This window comes from Octopus sinensis, linkage group LG6, assembly GCF_006345805.1.
Source record: "Octopus sinensis linkage group LG6, ASM634580v1, whole genome shotgun sequence".
NCBI classification, from domain to species: domain Eukaryota; kingdom Metazoa; phylum Mollusca; class Cephalopoda; order Octopoda; family Octopodidae; genus Octopus; species Octopus sinensis.
In genome coordinates this window covers 8,780,394-8,800,291 of record NC_043002.1, presented here as the reverse complement: position 1 = coordinate 8,800,291, position 19,898 = coordinate 8,780,394, and the positions used below count along the sequence as shown (strand labels likewise).

At 35.4% G+C, this 19,898-nt stretch overlaps 1 protein-coding gene across 2 annotated transcripts in view; it reads left to right on the top strand.

The window, feature by feature from the left end:
- The window catches only part of LOC115212856, a 59,786-nt gene extending 41,902 nt beyond the window's left edge, over positions 1–17,884 (top strand). The window contains exons 2-3 of one of the 2 annotated variants that reach the window (XM_036503622.1): positions 7,767–8,126; positions 14,809–17,884. In XM_036503622.1, the coding sequence (XP_036359515.1) occupies positions 7,767–8,126; positions 14,809–17,301 (2,853 nt within the window). In that variant the 3' untranslated portion in view covers positions 17,302–17,884. Of the gene's footprint in view, positions 1–7,766; positions 8,127–11,503; positions 11,585–14,808 lie in introns of those variants that run through there. The other variant, XM_036503623.1, reaches the window with a different exon arrangement.
- Positions 17,885–19,898: the final 2,014 nt, after the last annotated feature.

The following is a 19,898-nucleotide window of genomic DNA, read 5'->3' as shown; positions in this document are numbered from 1 at the left end:
TGATACACTGTTTACTAGGTTGTCTAATATATTTTTGGGGTGGTTGGAATTAATATCTATATATCTAAGGGATTCATTTGGTTTGTGGTACGAGTAGTACAAGTGAGAGTCTCCCTACTTACCTAAAACCCTATTTTTCTATTTATATTTTTTTATCTTTTTATTTTATTTTTTTATTCTTTTATTTATTCTATTATCTACTTTACCAACGATTCCTTTGACCACTCCCCTTATAATGACAGTTTTGCGCCATGCCTACCCCCAGAAAAAGTCCCCCACCACCACCCATTTAAACCTGCCTAAATGTATAAATGCCAAAACAACTCTTGTCTACTAGCTTCCTGATGATTTCTTTTGAATGAAACAGTTCTAGTCTTGTAGAAGCTCCTTCTATAAAATAAATTAATTTACTCTGCTATGTATTGACTGTGGTTAACCCCGACTCAACCCGGGACCTATATATATATATATATATATATATATATATATATATATTATATATATATAATATATATATATATATATATATATATAAACAATTGATTGCGATTCAGTTGAATTAAGTAAGTACTTAAGTTGAAGCACCATGTTAGTGCGGTATTATCCGTACCACTCAAAGTAAGGTGACTAAAATCAAAATAAGCAATAGGGTGTTAAGAGGTGATGCAGCACGACTATTTAAAGCGGCTCCATTTAACTGAACAATGCAGCACGGAATTTTGTCAGTGAACAACAGATCGCGGTCTCAAAGCGATGAAAATATTTTGGCGAATTGAATTTAAATGTTGAAATGAATCTAACAGCTTTTATGTATTTCATAAATGGCTTATAAACACCTTCAACGCTGCAATTGTTTTCATTCGGGCACACGATCTCAGATCAGGTCACTTGCTATGCAAGTACATCTCCGTAACACACACACACACACACACACACACACACACACACACACACACACACACACACACACACACACACACACACACACACACACACACATACACACACACACACATATATATATATTTGATCTTTTATGGGTTTCAGCAAGAGGCTGAGGCCATGCTGGTGCACCGCCTTACTGCATCCAGGGAGTTTTCAAGTATTGCTTCTGGTGAAGTAGCAAGCTGGACATTTCCGCTCTTCTTTGGGCCTCCTACCGTGATGTGGGTTCATCCAAATTTGCAGATAAAAAACTCTACATGTTTTTTGAAGACTTCCATATCTACACCTTGCATATCCCTGGTAGGGCATTAAAAAGTTGTGATCCCTTGAATCCCAAACTATTACAATATTAGGTCTGTATATATACATACATGAATATATATATATATATAATATATATATATATATATATATATATATATATTATATATATATATATATATATATATATATATATCAACTGACCAAGATTCCAAGCACTTCCCAAACAAAATTAGAATACAATGCTGCACTATAGATGATATCATTTGGAGCCACAAGAGATTTAACTGAGCCAGGATTTGTGCAAAACTTTCAAGATCCAAGGTCAGATTTATCACCGGATTGGCTCTCTACTATCTCTGTCAAATGAATCACCAAAATCGGCCTTTCATTGTTTATAATCTGTACCTGTATTTTGGTTACAAAATAAGCTACCCAAAACGTGATTTTGAATTAAATGTATTTACTTTATGCTCCAGCATGACCGCAGTCAAATGACTGAAACAAGTAAAAGAATATTAGCTGCAAACCTTCTTTTATCATTACACTTGACGTCTATGTTTCATGCTGGCATGGGTTGGTGAGTTATTAATGCAGAAAGTTGGTATTACAGCAACTAGCAGTTGAGATATGTGTAATCTAGACAACAATTTTAAATTTCATTATTCTCTTTAACCAGGGCAACACTGGGTATTTCTACCGCCATGATCGATCGTTAGCCACTACACACATTTTTTTCTTCCTTGTTTCTCTCCTTGCTTTTTTTTTCTGTGTCTCTTTCTGTCGAAGAGCGTAGGCTCGAAACGTAAAAGACTTTTTCTATTCCTGAACGTGATGCTAATACATCTGTTTTTTTTTTGTACACCACCTGTCTTTGTCTCTTTTTTTTTTCGTAAATTCTCCCTATATATATATATATGTGTGTGTGTGTGTGTGTGTGTGTGTGTGGTGTATATTAATAGTTATCGGCAAGTTAATATGGCAGTCCAGAAATATAGGACGAATGCTGCCGTTGATTAGCTCCAAGAGGCCATCGCCTCTAGCTGGCTTTGTGACACACAAACCTGTGTCCATTACAACCTTCGAACGGGGGAGGCCTTCAGTTACCCCATGCTGGTTCAGGCATCCACAGTAGTCTGTGGTATTTGCCCTTTGTCAATTTGGAGTAGTCGAACCCAGCAGGCGTCGCTGTTCATCGTCTGTTCGAAGGTTTATATATATTCAGTGGAACACATCCTATTTTTCTGGACTGCTATGTTAGCTTGGTGATAACTATTAATACCCAGTCCCGCTGTCATAGTCTCCTTTAGAGAGATTTGAAATAATATTTCTATTTTTGAAAACCAGTGGATGTGTTCCACTGAATACATATAAACCTTCAAACAGACGGTCATTTATTGTAGATGTTTTCAAAAGGAGTCTGTATTTTGTGATAAAGAAAGACTCTTTACTAATTTGTTGGCTACAAGTTTATCGTCCCTGAATTGATAGAGGGGGAAAATTCTGAAGCTTGGATTTTTGTTATTGGTGTAAATGTCGATGTGTTAGCTGAATCCTATTTTTCTGTTTTTCAGAGTTTTGATCTGGGATCTGTGCAGAGCCAACTTTTGGCGTAGACTGTTTTTTTGTTTGGCCTATATATTGCTCTTGACACCTAGTGCAGGTTAGTGTATATATCAGGTTCTCCGAAGTACTTGTGAAGCTGCTTTTCACTGTGAAACGTTGTCCCTGTTTGAAGCAGAACTCTGATCCCTCAATTAAATTGACGCATATCCCACAGTTGGGTCTTCCGCATTTTATTTACTGATGGCTTCAGTGTTGTTGTTGAGCGTATTCGGGATTGTGTTAGGGGACTTTTCATAGATTTGGGCTGTCTCTTGCTTTTTATTATGTTGTGTGCTTGGAGGATTAAGTTCATTCTGTGGTCCTTTTTTAGCCGGAAAATGTTTTGAAGGATGGTGTCGAAGGCTTCATTGTTAAGAGGGTTGTGTGTGGAGATGTATGGTAGGGCTTTTGGTTGTAAACCTTTTTGTAAAATTTGGGATGTCTGCGTTCGTGGATGTTGAGTTGTAGGGCACGTTGAAAGTATTTGTCAATTAGTGAAGGTGGGTAGTTCCTGGTGATGAGTGTATCCTTTAGTTCATGTAGTCGTGTGTCTCTAATGCTTGCATTAGAAACTATAGTACAGATCCTTTTCGCTAGTTTGAAGGGGATATTCCTTCTGGTGTGTCTGGGGCAGCATGAGTTGTACGGTAGATATTGCTTGGAGTCCGTGGGCTTATAGTATATATCTGTTTCAATTACGTTGTTAAATTTCTTAATGAGGATGTCGAGGAAGGGAAGTTGTTGATGGCTATATTCCATTGGGAATTGAATGTTTACATCAAGTCTTGAAATTCTTTAAGTCTCTCTACACTATATATACATACATACATATATATATATTTTTTTCTCTAGTTTCAGCTCAGAGCTGCGGCCATGCTGATGCACCGCCGTTATATATATATACACACACACTATATCAGGTTCTCTGAAGTACTTGTAATATTATTTCATTTAATAAGTTTAAATTAAATAAATTCTACAAAAATAAATTAAATATTGATTCCAGTAATAATAAAGACCAAGATATAATTTATTGTACATGTAGGGATAAGACTACATGTAATTTTAATAATAATTGTAATTTAGATAATGTAGTCTATAAGTGTATGATAAGAATTTGAATTATCACAATTTAAACGCTATTTATATAGGGTCTACTTCGAATAAAATTAAGTTAAGAGTAGCTCAACATATGTATTCTTTTAGGAATAAAAATCTAATAAATTCAACAGGTCTCAATAAATATATTTGAGACCTTAAAACTAGATCTGTTAAATATAAATTAACTTGGGAGCCTATTTGTAGGGCAAAATCGTATTGTATAGGGAGTAATTCTTGTTCATTGTGTAATAATAAATTCAAAGAAATATTATTTAATAATAATTATGTGATAATAAATTTTCTTAGATGAACGTAAAATTAAATGTAAACATAAGTTCAATTACCTATATAATAGGTTTAGCTAATAAATAAATGATTATATAAATTTATTAAGATATTGGCGTAGGAGTGGCTATGTGGTAAGCAGCTTGCTCACGAACCACATTGTTCCGGGTTCAGTCCCACTGTGTGGCACCTTGGGCAAGTGTCTTCTACTATAGCCTCGGGCTATAGTAGAAGTGAGTGGATTTGGTAGATGGAAACTGAAAGAAGCCCGTCGTATATATATATATGTATGTATGTATGCGTGTGTGTATATGTTTGCGTGTCTGTGTTTGTCCCCCCAACATCGCTTGACAACCGGGGCTGGTGTGTTTACGTCCCCGTAACTTAGCGGTTCGGCAAACGAGACCGATAGAATAAGTACTAGGCTTACAAAAAATAAGTCCTGGGGGGTCGATTTGCTCGACTAAAGGCGGTACTCCAGCATGGCCACAAACAAATGACTGAAACAAGTAAAAGAGTAAAGAGAGTATATATTAATCATAGTAATATAAATTAATTTAAATATAATATATATATATTTTACTTAATTATTATTTGGACTTTAGATTTATGGTAAATAGTCATTTAAAATTAAATGCTAACATAAATTTATTTACCTATATGATACGTTTAGCTAATTTTTTCTGTATGTGTAAAACTTTATTTCTTTTTATGTTACTTATTTCTTGTGGATATAATTTAGTAGATATAATATTATTATATGTTATATTAATATATTTGAATAATTTTAAACTTAGATATTTCTTAATATATAAATGATTATGTATAATTTTATTAAGATCTATTAGTTATAGTAATATGAATTAATTTAATATTATATGTATATTTTACGTAATAACTATTTGAAATTTAATTTATAGTAAATAGTCATTTATAGTTATTTTGTTATTCTATTTTTCTTTAATTCTTGAAGCTTAAATATTTTTCGTCTTTTTCATTAATAAATATATTTCGTCATTTCATTGATAATTTTATTCTATCTTTTTACAAAACGTCTTCACGGGTTTAATTTCTTATAAACGCTAAGACCTACATATTTACGTTTAAAATACAATTATATAATATTCATCGACGAGATAGTTAACGTTTATTATTTAACATTATTAACTTTTGAATTGCATTATGTTTGATTATTATTATTATTGTTATTAAAATATTAATTTATAATTTCTTGATAATTGTTAGTTACGATATGTATATCTATTTATTAACACCGACAAAAGCATAAGTCACAATTGAGGCCAATGAAAGAAATTTGGGTAATCTAAGAATTAAGGAAGCTATCCTCATAGACAGACTAGGGCCCCAAATTAACAGCAGGCTGGAAGTTGGCGATCAATATATTATTTAGCTACATCTGGATGCATGTAAGTTCATGTTTGATAACATTCTCATGTATTATTTAAAAAAAGAAAGAAGGGGAAAAAAGAAACTGCACGTATAATACATAACTTAGAAGCAGTGCTGTGGATGTGCCAACACATACGAGCTTGAGACATGGTCGCCCTCACGCACTTCTCATGAGGAATACCGGAAGGAGCTTCGTGAGACCACTGCAGAAAGGCTTCGGGAAAAAGATTTCAGTAATCGTTGGAAAACCGATTGTAGCAGTGACTCGAACAATTCCTAGTGCTGAAGAAGGAATTTTTGTATTCCCTAAAGAATGCAATGGTGTGTTAGGAAAACCGATTATACAACTTTATGTAGCTGTTATAGAAGGGAATACGATGACTACCAACAGTACATCGGATGACTATAACAACAGCGACAACAATGATAATGGCAATGGAGGTGTCAACAAAAGTGCTTCAAGCAGCAGAGACAACAATACCATCAGTTACACCAGCAACAGCAGAACAACCAGAATCACGTCCAAGAATATCAGCACCGGCAGCAATTCCAGCAACAACAATGACATCAGACCTGGAGTTAATGAAACAAGTATCAACAGTGAAGCACATACATTACACAGACACGAAAATATGTCAGTTCAAAATCGCCCCTGTTTAAGCAATGTCCGAACAATCATAAGTCCTCTTTTAAGATACCAAAAAAGTGTAACATTACATCCTTGGCCAATCACATATGGTACTTAAAAGAGGAAGAAACTCCATACATAATTAAATAGAAGCTCTTTGAACAACCATGGGCTAATATAAATAGGAGCAAACGATGTAAACTTAGCTTGGCTGAGAGGGCAAGAATCTTAAGAAACTCACTCGAGCTGGGGACCTTTTTTAAACTCCAGGAAAGAGGTATTCAGTCAATGCCCGCATCTAAAATGCTTCCTACTTCAGGCTTGGAACCCCCCATTCATTGAATAGTCCTACAACTCCTTTGAATGTCACCATGACCGGATCCAATGTAAGAGGGTTAACCCCATCCTACAGCACATAATTATAATTTTTTTTAGAAAACCAACTGACCGTGATATATCTCTCCCTCCAGTTATGTGCTTGCAGCCATTTGAGCCTGGCAAGTTACCCATACGGCCAAGTGCTTTATAGATGCAAAACCAATGGTCACACTATAACTGGCCATAACTTTTTAACTTCCAAAAAATATGTTACTACTCGGATGTTTTAGTGTGCTTCTTTTTTGGATATATGAATTACTGACGATATATATATATATATATATATATATATATATATATATATATATATATATATATATTATATATATATATATAGATAGATAGATAGATAGATAGATAGATTCACACAAACACACACACACACTCACACACACACACACACACACACACACACACACACACACATGTAGTAGAATCAGCAAAAAGTACTCCATTCAGTGTGTGCTTTTTGTGGTCCAGCTACCATCAAGGCTCAGTCTAGGTTATTTATCAATTGAGATTATTTTCATTTCTTTTCATTTCATTTCTGGAACTTATTTGTATATCTGTTAATATATCTATCTACATATCTCTTGATATATCTGTAGACTCACCTAGCTACCTAAACACATACCTACCTACCTACCTACCAATTGCTACCTGAAGATTCATCCAACCAATACCAGCATGAAAAGAAATGAATGCAAAAATTGATTATGATGATCATGATGATGATGACGATATATATATATATATATATAATATATATATATATATATATATATATATATAAAGTTAATCCAAACAAGAAAACATAAAGACAACAACGCGAATATATATATATATAGCGAGAAGGTTTATGAAAATAAACAAAAGACGAAGGCAGGTGGAGTACAAACAAATAATGTATTAGTATGGTGCTCAGGAATAGAAATAAAACAAGTCTTTTACGTTTTGAGCCTACGCTCTTCGACAGAAAGATACACAGAAAAGAAACAAGGAGAGAAACAAGTAGAGAAAAAAAAAGGAGAGAAAAAAAATTGTGTGTAGGCGCTAACGGTCCAATATATATATATATATGCATGCACAAATTACTTTTGCAATTAATGACTTCCTAATTTTATCATTTTATTTTGGTCCTTGCTTATTGTAGGATATCCAATGTGAAGGCCTCCAGAATGACACAGAGTCAAAACGTGATGCTGCTTCTGTACAGAACCAACCTGAAAATATAAATAGTTGTGATGGAGAATGGCAAGATGCAAGCAAAGATGAAAAGGAACAGAATGAGAAGGGTGATGAGGATAGTAAAGAAGAGGAGAGAGAAGTTAAAGAAAAAGACAGAGCAATGGAAGAGTGGTTCAGACAAAATGATGTACCAAAATATGCAATACCACAACAGAAAAACCAGAACAATGACGACTGCCTTGCAGAAGCACAGATGATACAGGCTACAGAAGAAGGTGATATTCTTGCAGAAGCACTCTTTCACACTGGGAATGACATTTATCTGGTAATTTTCTATTATTTCATTTACTTAAATATATATATATATATATATATATATATATATATATATATATATATATATATATATATATATAATTTCAAATAATAAGGGTGAAAATTAAATATTAAATTGATTAATATCAATTTAAAACCAGTGGTCTAGCATTTTGAAAAACCTGAAGATTCAGAAAAATTATATTACATACATATAAGAGGGATGACCAATAAGTGGACATCCATTATGCTAGAAGTAGACCCCCTATGGTTTTACCACTAAGAAAGGATTGTTCCCAAGAAAATTTAGCAAACGCCAGAATGTAAGCGAACAAGACAAATGAAAAGATACAAAATATAAAGATTAATCACAAACTCGGCTTCGTTGTTACCACTTACGTAATTGTCCGCAACTCATCAGTGTGATCGTCATAGCAAAATATAATTTGCAGAAATATACACGAGACGTTTGCATGAGATTGAACATGTATAGAGTTCTACCAATTACATTTGGGGTTATCTTTCAAAAGTCTTCATTTTGGCACGCCAAAATACTGGAAACAATTCTGCAGCAGTGAATTTTGTTGGTTAGAGGACATAGGTATTTAAATTTAAATTTAAAATAATAAAGGTGAAAAATCGAACATTAATTTGATTAATATCAATTTAAAACCAGTGGTTTTAAATTCTGATTCTTCAGATTTTTCAGTATGCTAGATACATATGATTTGGGAGGATATGGGGGAGTAGAAAATGACTGATAATGCAAGAAAAGTGTGGGGTAGAGCAGAAGAATAGTAATAATGATACAATAGAGAGAGAGAGGGGGGAGGGAGAATAATATGTAGATGAGAGTGATCAATACAAAATGTGGGTGGAGAACACAGTATTAAGAATGAATGATGAATAACAACTGGAATGATTCTGGATACTAAGAAGGAAAAGTGTTACCAGGGAAAAGCTAATGAGGTATGCAGTTCTCTCATTTCATTGAGAAGGAAATTGGGTGGAGAGGCAGTTGTGTGTGTGCACGTGTGTGTACATATATATACACATATATACATACATACATACATACATACATACATTCATACATACATTCATACATACATACATACATACATACATACATACATACATACATACACACACATAAATATAAATATTAATATATTATATATATTATATATACATATATACATACACACACACACATATATATATATTGGTAAAAACGGTAAGATAACAAAAGAAAGAAAGAGACCTCAATATTATGTAAATGTTATTTTAAATTTAACGCATGTGCATTGCTTGTATTTGATTTTGTTGACTACACTGTATGGCAGGGTCAGTTGGGCACCGTCTGTAAGAAAAACAGCATCACAGCACAATTCACTCTGTCAGAAATTTGGAAACATGCCGTACTGCTTGGAATTCCTGCCGGAAGCTCTAATATGAATATTTCAGAGTGTTTGGGTGTCAACCTGAGAACAATGCAATCTAAGGACATGTACTTAGAGTGATAAAAATTAAACTTCCAGTCAATATCATGGTGTTTGGAGTGATCAATAGTGATGGCAACGTCATGCTTCCATTCATCTTCCCACAGGGCCTCAGACTCAACACAGGGGCCTACATTAAGTGCCGGGAGTAGGTAGTGCTGCCCTGGGTCAAGAGGGTGGCTGCTGGAAGACTCTATGTCTGGCAACAGGACTCTGCAGCCACATTGCTCCTAACATTTGGCCACATAACTCTCCAGCCTGTAACCCCCTTGATTATTATGTGTGGGGCACAGTTGAGCAAGAGACCAACAAAACTCCTCGTAATACCAAAGAAGGCAAGGGTTCAGGCAGCATTCACCAACTTAAACAAGGAGACTGTCCAGAAGAGTTGCAGGAGATTCTAAAGTCGTCAGGAGACCATGGTTGAAGACAATGGTGATCTTATTGAATAAATTTACTCGTTAGTATTTCAAGATATTTTTATGTAATTATGGTAATTATATCTGTTAAAATGAGATGACAGTGTTATATTCATTTTTGCATGTTATTTTCATTTCAGGCACAGGTGTGAATAACATTGGGGTTGATAAATTAAGTACCAGTTGTGTACTGGGGTTGATCTAATCGATTGGCCCCCTCCCCAAAAATTTCGGGTCTAGAGTGGAAAAGAATTGAGTTCCATTACACAGGGCGAGGTGGGTCAAGATTCCTAAGCAGCATAATAAGGGCACCCAACTTTAGTGTCAAGATTATAAGGTGGCATCCCAGTGGGTTTAAGTTTGTTTAGAAATCCAACAGAGTATTGAACACATTGTTTACATTATTTACATTTGACGGATATTTGTCCTCATCTTGTTTGTTGTTAACCCAACAAACAAGATGAGGACAAATATCCATCAAATTTAAATTATGTGAATAATGTACACAATTCCTCATCTTTTAAATATAGAACAGGGCATTGAACTGCCTGATCTTGATCAACTGTTGTGTCAATTGAACGAAGAGTCAGTCCATGATTGAGTTTATCAACTACTTCATTAGATGCAGCGAGTATAGCTCTTTCACATAGCCAGTTTACATCAGACACACATATACACTCTCACATGCATATACTAAGATAGACACACACAGACATACATTCACGCACACCTCAGGGTAACACACACACACACATTCTCTCTCTCTCTGAATATCTATTTCTTTACTACCCACAAGGGGCTAAACACAGAGAGGACAAACAAGGAGGGGACAAACAGATTAAGTCAATTACATCGACCCCAGTGCGTAACTGGTACTTAATTTATCGACCCCGAAAGGATGAAAGGCAAAGTCGACCTCGGTGGAATTTGAACTCACAACGTAATGGCAGATGAAATACTGCTCAGCATTTCGCCCGACGTGCTAACGTTTCTGCCAGCTCTCTGAATATCTAACACTTTAATTGTATCTCTCTGTATAATGGCCTATCTCTCTCCCTTTGTGTGTGTGTCTCTCTCTCTTTAGATGTGTGTATGTGTGTGTGTGTGTGTGTGTGTGTGAGTGTCATCACAAAAATGTATGTATATTCACACAGACATACACTTTCACGTACACACACACATACTTGTCCGAAATCACATATGTATATGTTTGTGTAGATGTGTGTGTGTGTGTGCTAAATTCTCTGAGGCCTAAGGTAATTAACGAATGTGCAAACACACAAACACTCATAGACACATGCACACACATATATACATATGTGATGTTGTTGTCGTGGTGGTGGTATAAAATGTCTTTTACTTATAGTTGGCTATAGAAAGATTATTTTAGATAAAATGTTATATTGTTTTAATCCAAATGAAAATAAAAATTACATGACACTTTTTACCTTGTAAAATTTGATTTGATTTGGTCGAGCCATTTGGGAATGCGTAAGAAACAAACAGACAGATATACAAAGAATTTTTACATATAAAGAGATAATATGGTTAGTATAGCTCTCTCTCTCTCTCCTCAGCACCTCCATCAAATCTTTAGACCAAGCCTGTCTCTGTCACACACAAAGTTAAATGGTTCTCACACAAACACATGGCTAGACTGCCAAAATGTCAGCCAGTGGATAGATGTTAAAGGTTAAATATTTGCTGCAATAAACACACATCTCTTCAGGAATTAGCTTGGCAAGTCAACACAATTTTCGTCACCTCACTAACTACACTACTCTCCTCACCCTGACCATTACAATTAACTAAGTTTTATTTTTTTTTATTTCATTTGGTTTATAATGACACCACATCAGTCAAAATCTGGAGTGTTCTTAATCACCTCTTTAACTTTATATCTGATGCTGTACTGCAGAATCCAACCCTTCAGCACTTCGTTAATTAATGACTCTTGGAGGTTCCTTTGGAATTTTGTTTCAGACAATTTATTCATTTAGTTGATACTAGCAGTATCGCCTGGCATTGCTCGGGTTTGTAAGGGAAATAACTATATAAGCATTTTTAGAGAGTTATAGCCAAAAAATAGCAAAAAAATCCATTAAAAATGGAAAAAAAATGATGGTAAATTGTTTTAAAAATCGTTGACTCATCGTAGACATTTTTAGAGAGTTACTTCCCTTATATAATAGCGAAAAAATGCATTAAAATGGAAAAAAATGATGGTAATTTTTTTAAAAATCGTAGACTCATCGTAGACGCATGCTAATACCCAGAAGGGCTCGATATGAATCACGACTATAAGATACCCGGTTTTGGTTAAACTGCACCACAAAATGTGGGAGTAGTTAGGAATCTAAATCGTAGGAGACAGACAGCACACAACCTCACTTTTATATATAAAGATTATTATTATTAGTCAAGGCAGTGAGATGCCAGAATATTTTGCATGCTGGGTATTTGGCTTGGCAGCATTTCGTCTGTCTTTGCTTCCTAAGTTCAACTTCTGCTGAGGTCGACTTTGCTTTTCATCCTTGCATGGTTAATAATATAAGTACCAGTAGAATACTTGGGTCGATGTAATCAACTTACCCCCCTCCCCGCCAAATTGCTGGCCTTGTGTCAAATTTGAAACCAATATTATTATTCTGACCATTGATGCTTTTTAGATGCTTCTTCAGAATATCATGTATTCTATATTCCAGCAGAGTAAAAAATGTGCAGTTGAGAACTCTTAAGACAAGATATAATGATATACATAATATGTGAAACTTACATCATTTAGAAATCTCAAAAGTTTGACAAAGAGAAAAATAAAGAAATTTCCTCTATGACCTGGACATAGAAGACAAAACAAATATCCTGCAGCTGCAGAAACTGCAATATCAAAACTGGTTGAGGCAAGGCATGGAGTTGTGGGTGCCAATGGATTACAAAATTTAGATGCAACCCCAGATAATCATAAATTTGCCAAATGGCACCAACTTCCACGTGGCCATTAAGGGTAGAAAGCCAAGTGTCACCTATGTGAGGACACAAATCATCTGAAGGAATAATAATAATAATGATAATAATAATAATAATAATAATAATAATAATAATAGTGTTTTGTTCATCATCCTTAACCGTTTGTTACTGTATTTATTTTGAGATGCTCCGTTTCTTACAATTACTTCAAATATAACAAAGAATTTAGTAAAATAACTTAGTTATCATTCAGCCAGTGTTAGGAATATAAATTGTTTGGTGGAAGATTTTAACTCAAAACTTATGAAAACAAGACATTTGTACTTAGAGCCAGAGCTGGTTTCAGCCGGGTTGGTAATGAAAGGGTTAAACAACCCTTATTCAGGAACCTTTTGAGTGGGGTGGGCTACTCGACCTGAAGAAAATTCTAACTGGGCTCCACTTGCAAGGTCATGTGCTGTTTATCTTGATATGAGATATCTTTGTCACACACATATGGTTGTGATGTATATGCCTGATGTACTCTTATTAGATGAGTAATCATGATGGGTATATTGGGCTTCATGTATTTGTACTCCAGTATCACTTTGATGGCATGCATTGCTCTCTCACTCAATAATAATAAAACTAATAATTTCTTTTATAGTAATAAGGGTACTGAAAGAGGAGCTGGGGAACAAAAGATTAGCTACCAATTGACAAGCTAATCATCAGAAATTGTAAGAGGAGGCACGTAAATTTGAAAAAGGTGAAGATAGTGCCAGTTAGGGTTGGGGACAGTTTCAAAAGATAGTAAGAGGAACACAAAGGAAATGGGAATAGTGTGTCTGATTAGAGCTGTTACAAAAAGTTTGTATCCTTGGCATGGCTAGAATCATCAGGAAAATATTAGTTGAAGAGAACAAAAAGCATGATACTGCAGGCTGCAGGGAGCAAGCCTACTACTCATCCAAGATTCTGGAAGTTCTGACAAAACCTGAGTTTTAAAAAATATAATAATAATAATTCTTTATTACTATATCTAGGGTGTCAGCTGAGGAGACATTACTGGGACAGTTGGGGTTTACAAAGGAACTGAATGACTGAAAAAGTGATGGTATACGCAGTAGACCTATATGTATGATGAAATACTAAGAGGCAGACTTCTATCTCAGGTCAGTCAAGAGCCCCACATCATCATCGTCATCGTTTAACGTCTGCTTTCCCTGCTAGCATGGGTTGGACGATTTTGATTGAGGGCTGGCGAACCAGTTGGCCGCACTAGGCTCCAGTCTTGATCTGGCAGAGTTTCTACAGCTGGATGCCCTTCCTAATGCCAACCACTCCAAGAGTGTAGTGGGTGCTTTTTACGTGCCACCAGCATGGAGGGCAGTACTGGCAATGATCTCGCTTGAATCTTTTTACACGTGTCACCGGCACAGGAGCCAGTGACGCGATGTTGGTAACGATCCCGCTTGATCATGCCCCACAGTTTCAAGATAATTCTAACCACTAAAAGTAAGTGCCCTCTCCAAGCTGTATATAATTGTGTTCAACATGTGAGAGAGGGGGAGAGACAGACATATATAAACAGAGAGATAGACAGAAATAAAGACTGAGAGATGGGAAGAGGGGTTTGAAGAAGATTCCACTATGAACCCTAATTAAAATCCTTTAATTACTTACTACATTTCTCTCTCTCTCTTTTCTGTCTCTCTCTCTCTCCCTCTTCCTCCCTCCTCTCTCAGTTAAAACTAAAATTAAACAGTGTTCTCATATACTGACACATTAATTTAACCATATTTTTATTTGTTTTAAATTTCAGGTCCTACACAACAATCTTTCTCCCATGGATACTGATGAACCAGTGAGAGAATATGAATTTAACAAATACTATCCAACAGCTTCTGATAGTCAAGACAATATTGTTCCATCTGATAATGTTGGTGAAATATCATCTGCTTCAGTTACGACCATGACTACCAACTCTAACACTAATGTTTCAAATTGCAGAGAAAATTCTGTAGAATCAAGTATTGATACATTATTCACTAATTTCGAAGGAAATTTTTCAGAAAAATCATTTATGCCACTTTCAAAGGATTACACGGTTACTTCTAATCTAAAAGAAATTAAACTTCCAGATATTATGAACAATAATTCTTTACCTTCAATCAACACATCTAATGTCTCAATGTTTTTGAGAAGGAAAAATTCTTTGATAAAGGATTTAAATATTAAGCCAATCATTTCAAAACAAACTCCTTTGGTCACATTTGAACAGGATGATGTTTACATTCCAGTAAAAGATGACTGCCAGCAAAAGATGAGTGATTTCTCTTCAAGGAGTCAACCTTATATTGGTAGCTTTGGTAATGTTCCTTCAGTATTAACCAATATTGCACAAAGAAATTGTACAGGCTATGCTCTAAATTCATATGATTCTAACAATAACATATTCTTGCCCCAGAGGAGACAAATGGATATATCCTCATCAAAAAGAAATAAGATCTCTGTAAATATTCAAAGACATTTAAGTACTTTAAGTTTTGGTTCTGTTGTTTCAATAAATGATTCAAATTGTAATCCTACAGTAAATAAAAAGAAATTTGAAAACCTGATTTCAAATCTTAACTTGTCTGGAACCAACCAATCAAATTTTAAAACAAGAGTTACGATATCAAGAACTGGACAAAATAATATCTCACAAATGGAATCGGTGCCTGTTACTACGACATCACCCACTCTAAATGTTAATTCCAGAAATTTTATGACCCATGAAAAGTATTTACATGCTAATTTTTGTCCTCTTTCCAAGGATTCTCTAATAAGAACTTCCTTAACAGATCATTCATCTCCACTGAAGCCTTGTGCAGAGAATTATTTTTCTTCAAAAATGGTGAAAAAAAATTTAACAATATCAAAAGCCAACACATATAAACTCCCATTTATTCACAGAAAAAAACTAAGTTCTGTCAACGATCAACTAAAGAGAAATAACTTCTCTGAATTACCTGGAAATCTTTCTTTGAGGTTAGTTTCAAACAGTTCAAATGTAAATGTTCAGGACTCCGTTTCTATTTCAGCGACCAGGAACCTCGAAATATCTAAAAGATCAAATTCTATTTTGTTTAAAAGGTCAGTCAGAATGGCGATGCTACCATCAAATGCCAGTGAAAACACTTCCTTATTTTCAATTACTCCTTCAGATGTTGAACCACTAATTTCTTGTAAGGAAAATCCTTATTCACTTCGAACGTTAACTGAAAATATTTTTGACGATCGTTCTACTAATTTGCTTTGCTTAGATAACATTTTACCGGTGAACAGATCTAATTTCCCAACGTACCTCCATCAAACTACAAATTACTCCTTTGAAGGAAATCAGAGATGCTTAAGTGTAAGATTAGACATCTTTCAGTCATTACAGAAATCAACGATGCTTTTTCATATCAATCCACGATGTAGTTATAATTTTCCAGAATATGGTGGCACTATAGATATAAACCAAATATGGAAACAAGTAAAGATTGATTTTGACAGGTGTATAGTTTTATTCAAATTAATAAACAATATAGTTGTTAACACAAGAATTACAATTTCCTCTGGCAGTCAGGCTTGTATAACTTATCCATCAAGAAAATCTATTACATCACAATCTAACCAGAATTTTGAAAGCTCTAACATTTGTATTTTTTTGGAGGAAATGGAACAAAACTGCCAAAATATTTTGGCAAATATCAAACAACTACTTACAGGTTACAACTCAGAGGTTATAATTAGAACAAATGCAGAAACAATAACATTACCTGCTAATCACGCCTTAGCGTTAATAGATAGTGGTGTACAATCAATACTAAGGTTCTTGGAAAATTCTATCAAAGCGTTACCGGATGAAAATTTGAATTCTCAAAATGTGATAAATACAAAGAAATTACTTCCATTTCAATACAGAAATTTGTTTCAATTTCCAGCAGCTCAACAATCACCACATCATTTCCAATGTTTACCTCAAATATTGTTCACTAAAATTGATGACAGATCATCGGATAATAAACTAATTCCTCATGTGTCAAGAGACATCAGTTCACATGAAATACAAAGTTCTTTGATTCCACACATTCACAATCATAACAGACGAACGAAACAGTTTGGATTAAAATATACAAATGTAAGTATAATATTTTCTTATGTAGAAACAAGCATAAAACATAAAAACAAAAAACTTTTATTTACTTCAGCTGTGTCATCATTTTATGCATCTACACTGCAGGATATCTGTTTCCCTGATTGCTCGTGGGATTGTAACTATTGGTAATCAATCACATATTTTGTTTTTAGCCTGAAAAAAGAACATAGGGAATTTAGAAAAAAAAAAACAAACTAATTTTAGTTATCAAAAAGATTTCTAAGATGAAATTGTTAAGAATATTGGAACACTATTATCATCATCATCATCATCATCATCATCATCATCATCATCATCATCATCATCATCATCATCATGTAATGTCCATTGTCCATGCTGGTATGAAACAGATAACTACAAATAAGCATATAAAAAAGGTGTGTATATACTTATATACACCGCAGAAATATAATTTGGTTTGCACCCCACTTTTCCCTCAACATAAAAACGTGTGTTGGCAGGATATTCCTTAGGCTAGTAGATAAACACTTCCCACATTTACATAGGTACGGAAATATATTCAACAGGCACAACCTTACAGTCGCTTTTAGCTGCCCCCCCCCAATATTAAGAGCATTTTAGTTAGCACCCCTAGACCGGGGGCAGAGGTGGGATGCTCATGCAGGGATGCAGGGACTACAACAGATGCCCAGTGGGAAGCCATTGCGAAACCAAGGGAGTCGTCTATGAAGCTGAGGTACTGGCCAACCCTAGTAGCAACAGCAGCAGCACCTCGACTTCCTACACAACCGCTGCGCCTGGATGCGCATTCATCCATCCGTCGATGCTCTCGGTGTTGGGGGTTGACCTGCTTTCTCTTCTGCGGGTCTTACGAATAGCAAAGGACTACGTTTCGGACTTCTTCCATCTTGTGAGCTCTGGGACGAAGACCGTTCGCTCAACAGCAACAACAACAGCATCAGCAGCTTCCCCAACAATTACTACAGTAGCAGGTATGTCAGTACCATTATTAGTAGCAGCAGAAATACAAACAGAATTAATGCTGCCACCAGCAACAACATCAGTGACAGCAATGGCAGTATCCTTAACAGAAGTGGCCACAGAACCATCACAAATGATAACTATAACAACAGTGACAGCACCAGCCATCATGATAGCACTAGCAACTGTTTCAACAACACCAGAAATGATGATCACAACACCACCAACAACAACAGTACCACCTTTGATGTCCTCTACACCAGTAGTAACAGCACCAACACCATCACCACCTTCAACGATGGCAATAACAACACCAATAGCACCAGCAGATACATCACCAACACCTGCAGACGGAAATGCATTGGATGCTCCAGTAACACATTCAAACAATGTTTCTCCAACCACAAATCCTCTTGCTGGAAAGAAGATATGCTACATCATTAGCCTGCAGTGTATGGCAGCTGAAGGACGAAGGAATTTCATACAAGGCATCATGGAGAATCTTAGAAAATCCAGGCCCCTATATAAACAGGACCAAATATTGTAAACTGTGCGTAGCTGAACGGGTGAGAATATTAAAGGATTCCCTCGACCTGGGGAACATCTTGAACTCCAGAATGGACATCTTCAGACCCTGTTTGCATGTCAGGAAATTCCTGCTGGTGTCCTGGGACCCATACAATAACAGAGTTGATTACAAATAACAGCCAAAAGGAAACAATCCCCTGTTGATGACAGAGTAATGAAGTATTTTCTTCTTCCATTTTCTAGAGAGGCCAGGGTCTGATGATATGCTGTATAGCTAAGTGGTTTATGGACATGAAATCCAGGGTAATTCCAAAGACTGGACTTATTAATCTTTATACTATATATGGCTGCTCAACTTTTTAAAAAGTCAGAAATCAGACAGTTGCAGCCAATTTTGCTCTCTCTGAGGAGACATTAATTTGCAGCAGAGTCCCTCTAGGAACTGTGTACTGGGACAACTACTGTTTGTGGTAGCTCTCTCAGACATGCCTTCAGTTATACAGTCAGCCACTCTCACCAGCTATGCAGATAACACAAAAGTATCATAAGTGGTCAAAGACCCTGATGACATAGTAAAACTGAAAAACACCCTATATGCAAATGGGTTGATGAAAATAACACACAGTTCAATGCTGAGAGGTTTCAAGCATTCTACAGACTACACTTGGATTACACAGGACCAGTGGGTAGTGCAATTCCAAAGTCAAAGTTGGTGCATGACCTGAGAATCCACAGGAGTAATGATGCAACATTCCATGTGCATATTACAAACATGGTAACACTGTGCAGGTGAATATTGGCTTGTAGTGTTTTCGTGTTTTTAAGATTTTGTGCTTGCACGAGGAGACTAGTTTGGACTTTCAGTGCAGGATTTGGTCCATAAATGTTAGAATGTGGTTGGTTTCATTTGTACAAAGTTTGTTATTACCTTGGTATAGTTGTACATGTGAGAGTATTTTCCATTTGATGCTTAATGTGGTGTTTTTTTTTATTTCAATTGCCACATATCTTTAGATAGTGATGTTTCTTGTTTGGTTTGCAAAATGTGTGCTTGTGTTGGTTGTATCATGTCTTGAACTGGTTTGCAATAGCTCTTTTGTATGTAGATATAGTAGTTGGTGTCATGTTTGTGGTTACCATTGTGCTATATGCAATATTTCTTGAGAGACGGCTTCCTTCTAGAAGGCAGGGTGAAGGTGTTTTACAATTTCAATTGTTATTGTGTATGTGGTTTAGGTTTCCAATTTTAGAAATTT